Here is a 17,911-nt window from a genome sequence, read left to right on the forward strand (position 1 = left end):
TGTTTTGGTGCCCAAAAATTGTAGCAGTATGTGAAAGGTATTTCCAGCTACAATACAGTGTCTGTAAGTCTGACCTTACAGATTCATGATTCAAGAAGGTGAACTGTCCGTGAAGAGTAGTGAGATAGTTTAGGATTTTTTTCAGACTGATGTGGGAAGTTTGGAAAAGGGAAGGTTCTGAGAGCAAGGAGTAGCACCAAGGATTCTTTGATCAGGGGCAGTGGGTGGCAGGCAGGTCATGTTTTGTTTGCTATCATCTGTCTTTAATTTGTTCCTGTTTACAGTAGAAGAAGGAAAGGAAAATGAACAGGTTATTTGCTTTTCCTAGACAAATTTATTTGTGAATCTGTATTTTTCCATGGTCTCCTCCACCTAAAATGACAATGTGCTGATGGAGTGGGTAAAGTCTCTCAGAAAATTCACCCCTCCAGAAAGTGTCTCTATTGATCAGTGTGGAGCAACTTTCTGAGCCTCAGCAAACTGAAAATTAGGCTGGGCTATGAAACTAAAATGAGGTTCACATTGCTCAGCATAGCTTTGTCTGAAGGAGAAGCCTTACATTTTGTTTACCAGGTTGTAGGTTTGACAGACTGACTTTGTTCTAGGAACTGGCTCTTTATTTTTGGTTTGCATCAAAATAATTTTTAAATAATGCCTCTGTATTTTTAACAGAGAATCTCATAAACTCTAAAGAGGATCTTCTTATGAGAAGAAGACAAAAACAGACAGAGACTCTTGCTAAATAATTGTTGCATGAAGTTTCATCTTCTGTGATATTTCCTAACCTACTAAGTGTAGGAAGTAACACTTGCTGTAAGGCAGAAAGAGGATGTGCAAATATTTTATGCTGATCTGGGGAGTGAAGCACATTACCAAATTAGTATATCAGCCTGAGCTTGGTATGGGAAAAATGAGCTATTCTTGATAATAATTTATATTGCCAGCATTTTATCACTTTTTAGAATAAAACTTAAGAAACAATAGTGATACTATGTTTTTTGCCTTTTTTTTTTGATAGAGACTAGAATTTTGGCAGTGTACACATGAGCACATGTTATAAAACAGTTGTGAAATTGTGGTGTTTCTTAGGGTCCTGTTTTATGAGAAACTTGGAAAGGGTTTTTTTTCTTAAAACAAATGACTCTGATACTGTTTTGCTTCTCTTGTGATTCAGTGGTTTACACTGAGAATTCCAGGTGTTTGGGGAATATCACAGCATGGGATTACCAACCTCCCCTCCTCCCCTTCCACCATCCTTTTCTGGTTATTTTTGGCTCTTCCATTGCACTGTATGCACAGATTGCATGTATTTATAAGGCCTCAGGAATATGTTTCTTGAGCTTTGTGACCCAGTTAAAATAGCCAATTTGTGCAAAATGTCTTTGAGTGCTTATTTCACAATAATTAGCGAAATTAGTGAAATTAGCTATAAAATCCAAATATCAAAAAAAATCTATTTATTTCAGTGCTTGTCTTCCCAATGCACTCTTTTCTCTTACCTGTTGTAAGTCACTCAAATATTTGCTTGACTCTGCCAAAATTTGTCGTGCACATGTCTACTGTTTACATGATTGTTATTTTAAAAGTAAATATCCAATATTTTTGCACCTCTGCTGGCTGACTCTAATTATGCCTATTAACAGGAAGTGATTAAGAAATATTTTCAATTACATGAATGACTTTTGCATTACTCTTTTACTTTAAAGTTTAGAATTTATCGTCTTTGCTAAATATTCTGGGGTTTTTTTAGTGTGAGAATAAACCAAGACATCCAGTGCATCTTTAGACAGACTTTTGTTTTTTCCAGAGTATCAGCACTATGAAGTTGTGACATTTTAAGGTGGCTTGTAGTGTGTGTGAAACAAATAAACTGAATTGCTTGAAGGCATGGAAACTGAGGGAGGGAGACACCGACCCTGATGTACCCTGATGCAGGTAAATAAATCAGTGGGATCATTTTGGGTTCCTAACTGTTTCAAATTCAAAGATGACTATTGTGAGTTTAGATTATAGAAATCTCCCAGACTCGTGTAGATTTATAGCAGTAGTTCCTTGACAAGCCACTGAGGGAGAAGTAATGCCTGCCACACGCTTGTTCTTGGAGACATCTCTCTAACCCTTTTGGACAGCCCCAGAGAGAAAATCATGTCCCAATGTGAAGAAGGGCAGGAGATGGGCTATCAGAAGATGACCGACAGCATCACTGTGAGCAGACCAGCCTGCTAGGTAAAGATTTGTGGTTTATGCTTATAAATACCTTGCTCAAAGGCATTTTGTGCTTCTATACAGTAATGACTACAATCAGCTGAGGGACTGCATGTCCATCCAAAACATAATCATAGCTGGGATGTTAGAAAAACATTTGCTATAGGGTAATCCTGTGTTTTATTGGAAAAATGCACACAAATACTCTTGGCTATAAGCACTGTCATCTGACAGATAGTGAAACACCAGGACAGCTTGTAGAGCGCAGCTAATAGGGTGTGACAATCAATCTGGCACCCCAGGTGAGGAGCAGTCTGGGTGGAAGCAGGACACAGTGGTAGAAGCAAAGAAAACAGAAGTTAAAATCACAGAAGATTCCTGCTTGGGAAAAACAGAAAAGGGGGCTGAGAACTCATAGAAAGCAAGGTGGTCTGCTCATTTACAACAAAGACTAGAGAGCAGTTAGCTCAGAAGTAGCATATTGTAGGAAGATAGTCTGAAACATGGGTTCAGTAGCCTACCCTGACCTTGGTCCTGGCTTGCTTCAGCTAAAGTTGTGCATTAAAAAAAGATGAAAAAAAAAGAGCCCACCCTGTGTATTACCTTCAGAATAAACAGACTGGTCATTGTATTTGGTGCAGAGCACACAGGAAGCAATATTCAAGAGATAAGGGAATACCCAATGATCTGCAATGAAACCAGAATGTAAAGACTTTGGAAAAGACTAAGCATTTTCTTCTTTTTCTGTGTGGGTTCTTTTGTGTTGTCAGGTGCTACTATTGCTTTACTCATGTTCTGTCAGGCCTTCTGCAAACATGGCCCAACTGTGACTTTATGGTGCAGGTAAGATAGCATTTACTGCAGAGTGTTATGTAATTAAGTATACTTCTGCATATAGTTTGGGAAAATGAACCAGCAGGTATAGATTAGCTAGTACCAAGCCATCAGCTGAAGGCAGGGTGGGTTTTGTGCACGTGACAGGGGAGACCCTGCACAGAGGGAGCTTGTTTAGTACCTCCAGCTAGGGGTTGGTATTCCTGAATTTCAGCCTGATTGTTCAGAGGACAATGCTCTGCCTAGATTTCAGCTCACTGCCCTTTAAAATTGTGGTTCTTCATTTGTTGAGACAGTCATATGAGTGCCTATAGAACCCAGAAGTTGGTACTAGGAAATGAAACTGGGGGGGGAAAAGCAGAATCGGACTAAGAGGAGGAAAAAATCTGCCACTGTTGAAGAGCTCTTCAGAATGAGAGTTCAAGAAGTGGTCCAGGGGAAGCAAATATTCAATTAATTGTCATCCCTTCTTTTCATTTTCCCTTTCAAAGTGAATCATGGAAGGATACAAAGAAAAGATGCTACAGATAAAAATGTTTATTTGATGTTTTATAATATAAAACTATCTCATTCACTGGGCAATAGTTGAACATATTATACAAAGCTAAATCCTGAGCTGTTCTCAGCATCCAGCACCCATTCATAACCAGGAGGCAGAGCAGATGGTCAACACAAATCTAACAAATCCCAGGATTTATGGATATGCTGACACTGTTTAAGGGTAGCAATTCTAAGTGAGCATGTTAAAAGAAGCTATTCAAGAACGTTCATTTCACAATAACTGAGCCCACTGTTATCTTGCATTGATTTTATGTGTAAGCAAGAAGTAGGTGCCTGGCACTTGCAAGAGCTTCTTGTAGGCTTATTGCTCATTTTGGGCCAGATTGTGCAGAGTGCCTCAGGGATACCAGAATACATTCTCTGTCCTGAGCAGGTACAGCACAGATCATGCAGGCAACATATGAAGTGAAGATGTCAAATCATCCTTGCCTGAGGGTTGATAGCAGCAGAGCAGTATGCTTGCTCAAAGAGCTCTATTGTTTACTCTTGACCTTAAAATAATTTGATCCAATATGACACATTAAGTAGAAATGTTTTCTTTCTTCAGGAAATAGTTCTTGGCAATTGAAAACAAGCCTGGAAAAGTATGTAAAAAATAGATTTCTTAGCAAATGTTCAGTGAAACATTAAGACTGTTATAAGATATGTTCTCTAGCATGAACAATGTTTTCACAGTAAGACTGTCAAATTAATTTTACTGGATAAAATGCGTAAGGCAGGTAGCCCCCTTGATTTAAACAGAGTTGCCCTTGGGGTAAATTTATCCTCTTTCCCTTAGTGTTTGCAAAAGCATGTGACTTCAGTTTCTGTGAACTGCTAAATTCTGATATGCAGTGTGCTGAACATCACTGTAAGTGAGCTGAGTCATATGAGATAACTTCAGTGCAAGGGAAATTATGCAAAAAGAAATCTGCATTACTTTAAATGCAAATGATGTATGGAGTATGTAGAGAATTTACTTTTTATTTAGTTACATGCTTTGTAATTTATTCTTTCAAGGCCTCTGAACAAAAGGAAAACACGAAAACTAATTCATATTACATTTTGTAAACACATTAACAGAAAACAGCATTAGGTTTAGGTACCAGTGAAGAACACCATTGCCTGAATTAATCTTCCCCCTCCATGCCATTATACCCTCCAAAAACCAAATAAATCCCAGTTAAAATTCTTGGTGATGGATGCCAAAGTGAAACCATAATGACTTCAATAATCTGGACTCAGAAGCTGTGTTGTGTGAGGAATGTGAATGCTGCAGTGTTATCTGGCTAAACTCTTAGGGAAATGAACACAGGGTGAAATTGAGCAGCATGAAACATATGAAGAGAGAACAAAAAGAGTGAGGTTTCACTGGCATCTTTCAGTCCTGCTTCCTGTGTTTATTGTGTGGCATTAAACACACTGAGCACTAATGGTCATTTGTGGGTGGCAGAGGCCCCGTAGGTGTCAGAGTGCAGGGGAAGTGTGGCTGTTGGTATCTGGTGGCAGATGCAGGGTGGGCCAATCTTTGGGGGCAACCTGTGACACAGATTTATTTGACTTGTGGCTGTATTAAGATGCTGTTTATACCCTGGTTACTGCTACTGTTGCCTTGCTTTAATATTTCCAGTCTATTTCCTCCTGGCTCAGTAGTACCAGGCAGAGATAGGGAATGGTTTGGAGAACACTCTTGGAGTAGAAAAAGGGACTCTCTGAATAATATCTCATGGTTGAAGAGTTCATGCTTTTCCTTCTTTTAGGGTAAATAGTGGTGAGCTTTATGGATGTTCTCTACTTTGCTCTACCATTCACTGGAATAGGAGGCAGCTCCTTGGCTTCTCCCCAAAGAATAATAAAGTATGTTTTAGCTGCATTAGCATATGGTGGAGTTGTTCTGGGGCAGAAGTGTCACGCATTCGTGCTTGTCCCCTTTCTCTCTGTCACACCCTGCAGTCTGATGCCTCTGGGCCACACCACTTACAAAACAGAGCTACAGAAACACTTCCTGGTAGAAGGCAAGTTAGCAGGGACTGTGGAGGCTATGAGAGACTTTAGTGTCTCTCAGCTAGCTCAAGACTGTTTGGAATCTGGGCAGAGCTTTTGCACAGTCTAGCATCAGTCACTGAGCACCTACAGCAGTTTTGTCTGCTGTCTGATGAGAGGCTGTGCACGTAGATGGGTGTGTGGAGTGTTTTGAGGATCACAGCTCCTGGCTCCAGTGCTGTGGTCTTATTAGCAGTGAGAGAACCAGACCCTCCCTCCCAGGTTACCCAGGGGGATGAGTACAAAAGAGAAAGACTTCCAAAGAAGTGGGTAACTTTAGCAGCTGCACATTTTTAATGTCATTTTAGAAATCCTTATTAATACAAGTGGGTGGTTCTGGCTTTGATTCTTTCCAGGACAGGGGAAGTATACTGCTGTAGTTACATACTGACATAATCATGTTGGCCAATTAAAAATTCAGGCTCTGTCCTGATAAAGGATTTATTTTAACAGTCCATTGTTTAATGTGCAAGTGGAGTAAATTAATTCTCTCCTTCCCTCAAAAGGAAAGTTCTGGATTTAACCTTGGGAAAGGAGACTGCAGTTTGTGTCTGGAAAAAGACTTCACGAGTTCTAACAGAATCATAGAATGTTAAAATTGGAAGGGCCCTTGAAGATCATCCAGTTTCAACCCTCCTTTAGTGGGCAGAGAGATCTCCACTAGACCAGGCTGCCCAAGGCCTTAGCCAACCTGGCCTTGAACACTACCAGTGTTTGGACATCCACAGCCTCCCTGGACAAACTGCTCCAGTAACGATCCTCACACTAAAGATTTTCTTCCTAATATCTAACCTAAATTTCCCTTCTTTCAACTTGTACCTGTTATTCCTTGTCCTGTCACTACACTTCTTGGTGAAGTGTCCTTTGGCTTCCCTCTAGGCCCCTTCAGACAAGGTCTTCACATGACTTTCTTCAGGCTAACAGCCACAACCTTCCCAGTCTGTTTTCATAGGGAAGGTGCTCCAATCCTCTTATCAGCTTTGTGACCCTCCTCTGGACTTGCTCCAACAGTTCTGTATCCTCCTTTTGTAAATTTGTAACTTTGGTCATTAATTTTAACAGCTGATAGTTTATGGTTAGCAGTATACCTAGAACAGTGGGATCACTGGAGAGTGTGATGTTTTCACTAAATAATATATAGGGCATAGTGCAATATTTCAGTGCTGTGGAAGCTCTGTAAATATCTCACAGCCAGAAAAGATCCATTCTGCAGGAATTTGTCTTGGGGTTGCAACTAGAGTTGAGTGGAGATTGTATAAAACTACTGGGGAAGGTCAGGTGGGAACAGAGCCTGGTTCTCTTTGAGAACCTTTATGAGAGATTCTTCACAGGCTGGCATGCACTCTGCCCATCAGATGGCACATGTCAGCTGTGCTGGTGTCCTGCTTTTGTCTAGGATAAAAGGGACTGAGATGTCAGGGCTGCAGGCAGTGTATGGCTGTAGTCCAAATTTAATTTGTGACAACTCCAGAATGATGAGGTTATTTTATATCAAAATTAGAGTATTTGGAGTGTCAATATCATTGGATCAGTTTTGTTCTGAACACATTTAAAATATAATTATTATTACAGCCACTTTGTATGAAGACATACTGCTTAATGAAAGCTAAGATTTTGGTCTGTGTTGTAAGACTTGACTCAAAATTGTAGAAGATGTATTTAATCTTCTGAGGAGTTTGATTCAGTCATGTCATTTGTGAATTAAGTGAATTTTTGCAACCTTTTCCTGTGTGTTGTTAGGAAGTCTCTGAAGGACTTAGGAATAGGCAGCACAAAGGTATTCTCTTCTTTATCTGTCTTATGACAGAGTTCTGCTGGTTCTTTTAGAACCTTGGAGATCTTCAATAAGAGAAGCAATCAAACATTTCTTCCCTTTGTAATCTACCAGGGACATTTGTTACCAAAAGGGACATTTCTTACCAATTTGTTGAGAACTGCCTCAGTGCATGCAGTGAGGGAAAATGCCTGTGCTGTACCTTGTATTAAGTCCATGAAAGCAACAACAATTCTCCTGCACTACCATGGTAAAGAATTGTATTGAGTTCTCCAATTCTAAACATTGCAGAAAACAGAACTGGACTGCCTCTATCCATTTGTTGTGTATGACTGTTATACCCAGAAGAACATCCTTGTAGAAAGATTCAGAAATACATCCCACCAAATCACAAAATAGTTAGGGGTTGGACTGGGCCTCTAGAGATCATCTAGTTCAACCCCATGTTTCAATGGTTTTCATTTAATCATCATTACTTCACCTGAGGATGCATTTTTATGAAGGCCTTGTTGTCAGAATAAGTGTTTTGGTGACTCATAGTTAGGGTTTCTCTTTCTCTCAAGAAACATACATAACATATATGGGAATCCGTGAATGTGAGAAGGAAAGTGCACATGATGGGAAAAAAGTGACTTTGCTAAATCCAGTCCTATGAAAAGTGAAGTCTTGTGTAGCTCCTAAGTACAAGGGGAGAAATAGCTGAAAATAATCTACTTTAGTTGAATTAAGGAAGCTAAGTATTACTGCAGGAACCTAAGAAAAACCCCTTTGACTTCCTGGAAACTGAAAGAAGTTTTTTTGAAGAAGTAATTTTCTCTGACATCACTACAGTGCATTGCGAGTTTGCGAGTGGTTAGTTAGGGTAACAGAGGAAGCAGCTCCTTCACAGATAAGCAGGCAGTGCAATGTATGTGCCTAGTTAGTCTCCTTCTGGGTTCAAGTTTTGTGAAGAAATTCTTTTGCAGACAGATAACATTTATTTTGCTTTCCAGAGAGACACATGCTGTTTCATAAGGATACGCCTGATTTCCAGAAATAACCATGTTTTTGTGGCTTAAACTCTTAGCATTTGGTGTTGCATTCCTGGGACAGGATGCTTTTCTCAAAGGTAGGTCGCAATCTGATCTTTCTTTCTCTCATTTTGATCCCTCAGTATCCTCTGTAGATGTAAAACCAGTGAAAAGCTTTGCAAAGTGCAGAAATACCATCTTGGTTCAGAAATTAGAATGCAATTGTATGCAGTGGTGTAAGAACCTAGGTCAGGAGGACTGGTGCATCATGTATGAGGCTAAAATGTCTCCCGCGTGGTCCCATGTGAGAGTTAGACAGACCATTTAAAACAACAACCACATTTGTAGCTGAATTTGAAAAAGAATACCTTTAGGTCTCTTCTATAAACCTGTTCCGTGTAGTTTTCATGTTCAGCTTCATCTCATGATGTAGTACTGGTTTTCTGTGTTTAAATCCTTCAAGAAAAAAGTCTTCCCATCAATGTTAGCTACTCCCTGATCACAGAATCTGCTTACAGTTCCTCAAGTTTTGATTCTTTTTACTGCAGGAGGGTTAGTAACATGTTCTAAAAGTTGTAAATTAATCTCTACTATTGGTAAATTACTTATTTTTTAAAACATTATTTATTTTCTTTGTAAAAACTGCTCCTTAAATAGTCTTTGGAATATTTAATTACCTTAGTGCTGGTGAATTTGTTGCTTGACTTTTTAAGAGAAAGATCGAGCTCAAGAGGATGATCTTGCAAAACATGTTCGATGTTACAGATAAAGAGTAGCAAGAAAAGCAATTAGTCTTGAGGTAATACTTAATGTAAAGAAAATAATTTTTTTTCCTGTTCAAGAAAATATTTTCTTCAGAAGAAAATGCAACATTTTATGTATATGTATCTTCCATCAGTTTAGCTAGTAATGTAATTTGAGATAGTTGATGGCAGACACAAAGTGGCTTGAAATATTTTTTCTGAAATGGCAGCCAGTTATATGTAGGGCTGAAATATCTTTTTGTTTACATTGAATTTATTCATGCTTCTACCCTCATGTTCACTATAGTAACTCCAGGTTTATACTGATGTAAGCAACAAAATGATCTGCCTTTAGTTGATAACCAGCTAAGAAGAGCATTTGAAGCCTGAGCATTAGCTCTCTTGTCCCTCAAAGTCTCTGAACAGACAGCACTGCATAAATCTGGTTGATAGCTGCTGGAGATTATAAGAAAACAAGTGAATGCTGCACTGTAGAGGAAGAGAACAAAAGCTCTTGCTTTTCCTATAGTTTTTTTTTTTTTTTATCTGCTGTCCTACTTTCCATTTTATAAGTCCTTCTGAGACTTCCCACTGCTACCTTTTCTCCAGAAAAGGCAGGTTACTGTCTGCTCTCAGCCACCTCCACAGTCAGTCAACATGTTAGCTGACAGAGAGGGCTGGAAGACAGATAAATGGGTAGTAACTTTTTATTTCTAGTAATATTTATTTTTCTCTGTTCACAACAGTAGTCTGATGTGAGCCAGTTCATCCCTACATTTTCTAAACTGAAGAGCCTCAAGGAAATATTTTAACTCCTCTTTACTACACTTAATTAAATCTCATGCTGTAGTATCAAGTACAGGGTGACAGAGCCATTATACTTCATATTTGCTGTGCAGATTGCTGTGCCTTGTGGCCAAGGGACACTGGGCAGTCTCTTAGGGAGGGGTTTGTTAATGGAGGAGCTGCAATTAGAAAGGATGGCGTAGGCTTTGGTTTTATGGCAATCACTTATCAGGCACTTGACTATAAGTGTTTGATGGGCATTTGGACTTTTGTTATTGCTAAAATTATTTTCCAGCAACCTATTGTACCTAGTGATTTTGAAAACTTAGCAGGAGAAATTTCAATGTTGTCTTACTTCCTCCACAAGCTCAGACATCCTATAGAATATCACTTAATTTCTGTAATCACCAATCCACATTTTAGAGCATCAAACTACATTAAACCAAACAAAATAGAAGTTAGAGCCTGCACAAAGGCCTTTTCATGGTGTAAATCCCTCAAATAAAGAGCATGTGTCCAATTAATTTTTCTGATAAGAAAGAGACATATAGTAGTAATCAAAAACCCTAAAAAAACGACTAATACCCCAAAGCCCTCCCCCAAAAACCCCTAACCCAAGCCAGAAAAATCAGAAAAACACTTTTGCTTCCCTTTAGAAAAAAAGAAATACTAGCAGAACAAGCACTGTTTCCATTAAATCATTATTTTAAATTTCCCCCCTTCTCCACAAATGTTTTAGCAATTTGACAGCTTTCAAAAGCTTTCGCCCAGTTTTGAGCCACTTCCTTTATTTCAGGAAACTAAATAATTGCTTGATAGTTTTGGGTGTGACTTTTTTTTCCCCCCAAGTTAAAAGTATCAAACTTCCGCAGGCACTCTGTGCTGGTTTTGTCTGGGAAAGTGTACTGGACACAGTAGCTAGTATGGGTTTGTGCTGAAAACCATGTTGATAATAGAGGTAGATAACCATCACCTGCCTTCCCATCCTTTGGTGTAATACACAGACACCACTGCCAAGTGTTCATGAGATGTCCACCACACCTCCATTGAGTCCCTTTGGTCCATGACTTGGGCTCTGTGTTGTGGTGATACTCAGGACAGGAGAGGTGATTTGTTTTGTGGTTATTGGGCATCAAAGCCAGCTCAATTTGGGTTCCTGGTGCACTTGCTCTGTTCCTTGTAAGGTTTTTCCTCCATAGGTTTGGGTGGTTCTTGTTACAATAATTCCTATAACATGCAATTCAAATTACAACAATTTAAAGGTATTTCTACTACAATCTCTTACCCACTCCCTATTGGGTTTAACAATGCAATGAACTCTTCCCCTTGCCCTTATTCCAGCTTGGGTTTACCCACAGACTGCAGTCCCTTAGGGTTGTACGTACTCCAGGTGGAGCCTTGTCTATGAGGCAGTCTCTTCAGACACACGTGCTGGTGTATGGGGTTATCCACAGCCAAGGAGCTCTGAGGGGCAGCTGTTCCAGCACAGTCCTGTCCACAGCCCTGACCTTTGGAGATAGACCTCCCCCAGCACGGCCTCACCCACAGCCACTGTCCTCTCAGAAAGCAAACCTGTCCAGCCTGGCCTTGCTCCTGGCTGCAGTCCCTGCAGGCTGCTCCTGCCCTGCTGTGGGTTTGTCCATGGCCCCACCCTTCAAGGTGCTCCAGCAGGGCCCCATGAACAGCCGCTGGTGCTTCAAGGTGTCCCTGCTGCAGCACAGAGCTGGCCTTGGCCCCTGAGGCCTTCAGAGGTGCCCCTGCTGTCCATTGACACAGCCATGGCCCCAGCCACAGGCACTTCCAGAGGTACCTGCTCTGCTGTGGACTTATTAATGGCCAGAGAAGCTTCAGGACATCCTGCTCCCGCTTGGGCTCACCCACAGGTCACAGTCCCTTTGACTCAAGCTCACACTGGAGTTCCAGTATATCCAGCACTGCAGCACAGAAACAGCAGCGATGCCCTGGCCATGTGCCAGTCCCTGTGCAGCACCATGGCTGTCCTCAAAATGTCCTCAAGCACAGCAGAGTGAGGGGATCAGCAACACCACAGAGGGAAAGCAAAAAGCAGCCACAGATGAGCACTGCACTGATGTACTGTAAGGCATCAAGCCCAGGGCAAGCACAGGCGCAGCCAAAGAGCAACAACAGCTATAAATTCCATCTAACACATTCCAATCAAAGCTCTTATCTTGAACCTTCTGAGCTCTTTTGGGCATCAAAAGGAGCTGTTGTGGTTTAACCTGAGGTGGTAACTCAGCCCTACACAGCTGCAGGCTCACTGCCTCCCAGTGGGATTGGATGAAAAGGTGAGAAAAATCGTGGGTTGAGATAAAGACAGTTTAATAGGTAAAGAAGAACAAAAAGTAAGGAATCAATTCACTGTTTCTTCTGGGCAGGCAGGTGTTCAGCCATCCTCAGGAAAGCAGGGCACCATTGCATGTTACTTGGGAACAAAAATGCTATCACTCTGAATGTCCCCACTTCCTCCTTCCTTCAGCTCCCAGTACTGAGCATGATGCCATATGTAATATCTCTTTGGGCAGTTGGGTCACTTGTCCCAGCTGTGTCCTCTCCCAGCTTGTTGTGCACCCACAATCTCCTTCCGTAGTGGGGTGGTAAGAGAAGCAGGAAAAGCATTGACTGTGTAAGCGCTGCTCAGCAGTAATGAAAACATCTCTGGATTATTAACCCCATTTCTCACCATAAATCCAAACATTGCCCCAAGATAGATAATGTGAAGAAAATTAACTCTACCCCAGTCAAAACCTGAAATTCTGGTCATGTTGTCTCCATGCTCGAGCTGTGCAAGTTTCCAGCTGGAAGTGTTACATTTTCTTTTCAGATAGCTTATCCTATGGCTCTGGTTTTCCATTAAAATCTTTTTCACAGGCAAGTCTATACCCTTGGCAAGAGTCTGGCCAACTGAATTTTTTAAGCAGTGGGACTTGGTAATATTGGTTCATTTTATGTGTGGGATAAAATATAAGGGGAATTGCTCTGGCAGGAGAATGTATATTAAGGTAGGAGAAAGTGAAGAGCATCACCACTGATGCTGTCCTCTTACAGATGCCCCACTGCAGGTTCTGTTTGGGACTGTTCTTTTTTGTTGTACTGGTACACTCGAGGGTTTCAGAAATGCATACCCCAGAGTCCTGTGCTTAGGGACCTCTTAACCCTTTACAACAAACTGCTTTACACACTGTGCACCACCCCAGTGCTTTATTCCCAGTGAATGGAGGCAGGGAGAGGTGTGCACACAGGTGCCTGGCAGCTCTGCTCGCTCCCTGGGCTGGCCAGACACAACTGCTGAGCTGGAAGGAGTTCAGTTTCCTCCTGGTGTCATACCTAAGCTACAGGCAGGACACAGGTTGGTTGGAGCTCAGCAGAACTCTGGCTGAACAACGTACTTTCTGGAATTAGATACAGATTTTGACTAAATATTTGATTTATTTTTACTCATTAACCTAGACCTGTTCAAACATAACAAGCAGATGGCTGGGTTGTGGATGTGCTATAGGTTTATCTGTTGATGCAGACAGCACAAGGGACATTGGTTTTGGACTAGCGAGTCTTTCTTACATAGTAGGGAAAAGACATATTTGGTTCATTTTTGTTCACTCACATCAGTATATTGATATACTAAGAATATTTTACCAGTGTATTCCTAAAGCCAAAAGAACTGTCATGCAGAGACCAGTTCTAAAGAGGGTCCAGCTCTTGGTGGTTTGGTATTTGGAACCATTTCCTTTAGTGTTAATTTGGTGAACTTTTATTTATATGTTAAGGTTCTGAAAAACAAATCAACAGCAAGCATGTTAGAAATACTGCATGTATAATGAAATAAGGCAGAAGAAATGGGTGGAGGAAACAGGATGAAGTGATTTTCCAAATGTGCTGAGTGTCAGGAATCAAGCTCTGTTTTTCTGACTCCCATGACCTCTCTTCAGAACTGCCTGCTAGTCCAGTAGCATGTGTATGCATTAAAGCAGCGGCAGTCTCCACGCTGAAGATAGGAATACATTGTATATATGTTGTTTTCCTTTGCTGTGCAGCTGCATTGTGGTATTTATTGAATCCTGCTGGGAGCTAGGAGAGAACAGCAAACCATGGAAATGTTTCTTCTCTGTTTACATTCTCTATCTACTTTAGGAGTTAATATTCAGAAGCATAAATCTGGTCTGCCAGGAAGGCAGAAGAAATTCACCCACGTTGAAGTCTGCTGACATGGCTTGACTCTCTGTACTCAGTCAACTACCTGGTGTAGTTAGCTCATGTATCTCTGAAGTGTCGGCATGTTAGAGAAGGGCAGACTTAGTCATTCTGCCTTCTTTGGGAGGCTGTTCCTCCTCTGCTGCCAGTCCTAGGGTGAGAACCAAAGTGGGGAGAGCACAGCACGGGGGTGGCTGCAGAGATGGAACCCAAAACAGCAGAGGAGTGAGAAGTGCTGCAGGAAGGTGTGAAGTGCTGGACAAGGCTTGCTAGCATTTCAGCTCAGTGGCTGTGAGCTCCTCTGAGCCCCAGCAGAGGCCGTGTGTTACAGGAGTGCATGGCTTAGGCAGGGCTGGGCGGGTGTTCGTGCCTGCTCAGAGCAGATGGGCTCCCCGAGCTGGCTGCTGGCGCTGTGACTGCCACTCTGCCCGTGAGACAGCGATTGTCCCCGAGCTCTGCTGCTTCCTGCATCCTCCTGAGACACCCATCGCTCACACTGATTTATCTTAAGTCCTATACAACAGAAATCAAGCAGGCTTTTTCTTTCAGACAAACTTATTAAGTGCATCCAGTATATTTTGGAGGAAGTAATTGCCTCACAAAGCTCAGTTTAGGCCCTGAAACACTTCTGTGCAAAAAAAAAAAAAAAAAGATGAGAAGTTTTAAGGAGTGGCAAAACTCTGACTTCCTCCTGTAAATATCAAGATTAAAATAACAGATACAGTTACAAAAGTTGTTTATTTCCCTGCAACTTGACTGTTCTTTTAGCCTGCATGTCCTGATGTATTTCCAGGCTATCCATGCACTTGCAAACAGGTCTTTTTCACTGGTGTTTCAGTAACTGTTACAGCATTTTATCTATTTCTAGGCTTTTTTCCCTTTCAAGTAAAGCAGTTTGGGGCCTTCAATGCCAGGATTTTAGAAACTAGCTGTGAGCACTTCAGTGCTAGCTTATATTATCCATAGTGTTGTATAGCTAACAGGATCCACTTCTTTTCTTTTATACCACTACTTTGCAGTACTGTTCTTGCAGTTATTCCCTCTGTGTCAGTGCCTTCTCGGCTGGCCTGCCTGCTTAGGTTTCTATTCTTTAGTTTCAAAGACTTCTCTCACAATCTGTCTGTTCTTCATTCATAATCCCACTGCCTTGCAAAGAGCTCTAGAGGTACCTTTTTTAGGGCATGAATGACTTTTTTGTTGTTTCAAAAATGTGGACTCCATGGAGGAATATTTTTAATTGCCTTTTGAAATAGAATCTTTTCCTGACAGTAAGAGAAATAATCAAAATAGCTGTCTAATAGAAAAATGAAGCCATACAATGAAGCTCTTTGTAAAATATATAAGGAAATAGTAGTTAGTTAACTGGAGCATATGTCCTGTATGAGTTCAAAGATTTTTACACTCAGAGAAGTATATAATACAGAACCTCAGCTGAGATGTAACAAAAATATCGGGCTAGCATTGCCTTTCCAGGTAATCATGCACACTGCAAAACTGAATTGAATATTTAAGATAGTATTAAACTCTGAACTGTATCTGGAGGCTTGTAAGTTAAGATTTATGTAGAGAAAAATAGTGTAAGATAAACAAAAAAGCAGAGTCAGGCTTCTAGAATAAGATCTAAGAGACAGAAGTAAATTAGGTGTTTTAGGAGTCTCAGTGGTAGCAGTTATAACCCTGAACAACTGTTCTAGAGAAGTGCAGGCCAAGTTGACTTTGTCAGCATATAATGTAAAATCGTACACTCACGTGACCAAAGGAAAGATGACCAGTGCTGCTACTGCAGCAGTTTGACTAACCTTTTAAGATAGACCTTTGATGTCTAAAATGAATGCAAAACCACATGTGTATGCATCTTAGAGAAATCTTCTGGTTTTAATGAGTTTTGGATAGAGTATCTGGAGCATTTCTTTATTCATATCATACTTTCTTGGAAGACTTTAAATGATGAAACGTGTATTTTTTAAATTACGTGGATTTTTTTTTATTCGATCCCTGATGGCAGTAAGAGATGATTGCCCTAGATCTCTTGTATGCAGTACACAAGGTCCCTCCTCCCAAAATGCAGTGTGTGAATATGCATGCCTATGCAATGTGTGTGAGTGAAAGAGTGATATTTGGGATATCTCAGACTGCTTAACAAGTACAGAAAACAGCTTGACTTGGTTTGCAGCTTCATTAATGCTGCTGTGCTCAACTGTGCTGCCTCAACAGAAGTGAAAGATCTTTCTACATCCTGTACACACCTGCAGTCTGGTGTCTTAGTCTGAGGTAAGAAATGTGGTTAAAGTTTGAGGGAAAGATGTGAAAGAGTAGAAAGAATATGCTTTAGTAGACATTAGTAGCATTTTTGATTTTGCTGTTTGTCTGCTAATGAAATGACAGAAAGAAATGTTTCTGAGAGATATCCAGTATTCCTGCTCTTAGAAAAAAAAATATGAATAATAACAGTTTAACCCAGTGTCAGCTTCCTCTCTACAGTTTAGAAGGTTTACAGTGGAATGGTGCTGAATACAAGGGAGGTGGCTCAAGGAAGTGAATGTGTATTTTGTAAAGAGTTATATAACCTTGACAGTAACGGATCAAGGCTTTGTAATACTCAGACATGAAACTTTCATAAAACCCTGTGTTGTTTGGATGCCAAATTTAGCATTTTTTACTTTTCTGCAGACTGGTTGGTTCGGCCATGAGGATTTTGAAGTGATAAAATATTTAAGTTCTTTTCTATGTAGTAAGATATTATTTATGGAAGCATACAGTTCTGGAAGTCATCTACAGATGCCTTTTGAATCAACACATGATGCATTAAATTAATTAGAAATCATAGAACAGTTCAGGAGAAAAATGCCAAGATATGTGCATCAATTATTGCAAAAGATAATAAAAAAGAAACAGCTGCATTTGTCTTCCTCCTGTAATTAATGCTCAGTTCAGTGGCCTGCTAAGATGCAGTTTTGCACTGCCCTAAATAAATAGGCAAGTGTTTGGTGCAGTAGCTGGTCGAAGTTTTTGTGTTAATATTGGAAAGAAAACCATTTACAATGTGGATGTCATCAAGTGTGTTGTCATTGTGGGAGGGTGCCTTAAATGGCGAGGGAAGGACTGCTTGCAAACCATGGCTTCTAAAAACCACACTTTTCACCAAGTAAGGGAGACATTTTCATAACAAAATGCATGTCAGTAATGCCATTTTCAGTTGCTCTCACTGCAGGTGATGCTCTCTGTTTCTCTTCACAATTGAATTGCTGCTCACCTGAGTCTCACCTCAGTGGTGACGTCAGTGGAAACTCTGAAAAGGCTTTTCAGTGTCCTACAGAATTTATTTTAACTTTCTGGTTTTGCTGGTTTGGGTTTTGGGTTTTTTTTTGTTTGCCTTTTTTTTTTTTTCCCCTTTAAACCTACTGGGGGTCTTTGAACTTCAAGTGCCTGAGAAAGTTGTTTGGAAAAGATACCCCTGGCTTTGACTGTAAGCTCCAAAACACTTGGGAGCTGTTTTTATATAGAATAAAATGATCAGATTTTCAGAGGACCTCCATGTGTTGGTCACTGACACAATATGAAAAATTGTGGTGTTCAGCTGCAAGTTAATGTTTTCTGAGAGTTTTTCTGAATACTTGGAAAGGAAAGAAAGAGCTACTTGGGAAGTCAGGAAGGAGCTGCTCCTCTGTGTGGTTGTGACTGTCTCACTTCTGTGTTTCTAGGAGGGCTCTTTTCCATAGCTGTGGTCTTGCTGGGCCAGGTGCTGGACAAATGTAGGATGAAGTCTG

At 40.7% G+C, this 17,911-nt stretch overlaps 1 protein-coding gene across 4 annotated transcripts in view; it reads left to right on the forward strand.

Annotated features, from left to right (window-relative positions):
* Positions 1-8,237: 8,237 nt before the first annotated feature.
* PTPRC (protein tyrosine phosphatase receptor type C) overlaps positions 8,238-17,911 on the forward strand; it is a 57,209-nt gene continuing 47,535 nt past the window's right edge. For all 4 annotated transcript variants that reach the window (XM_059478517.1, XM_059478518.1, XM_059478519.1 and 1 more), the window contains exons 1-2: positions 8,238-8,303; positions 8,389-8,504. In XM_059478517.1, coding sequence (XP_059334500.1) covers positions 8,438-8,504 — 67 coding nt within the window. In that variant the 5' untranslated portion in view covers positions 8,238-8,303; positions 8,389-8,437. The remainder of the gene's footprint in view (positions 8,304-8,388; positions 8,505-17,911) is intronic.

This window comes from Ammospiza nelsoni, chromosome 9, assembly GCF_027579445.1.
Source record: "Ammospiza nelsoni isolate bAmmNel1 chromosome 9, bAmmNel1.pri, whole genome shotgun sequence".
Lineage (NCBI taxonomy): Eukaryota > Metazoa > Chordata > Aves > Passeriformes > Passerellidae > Ammospiza > Ammospiza nelsoni.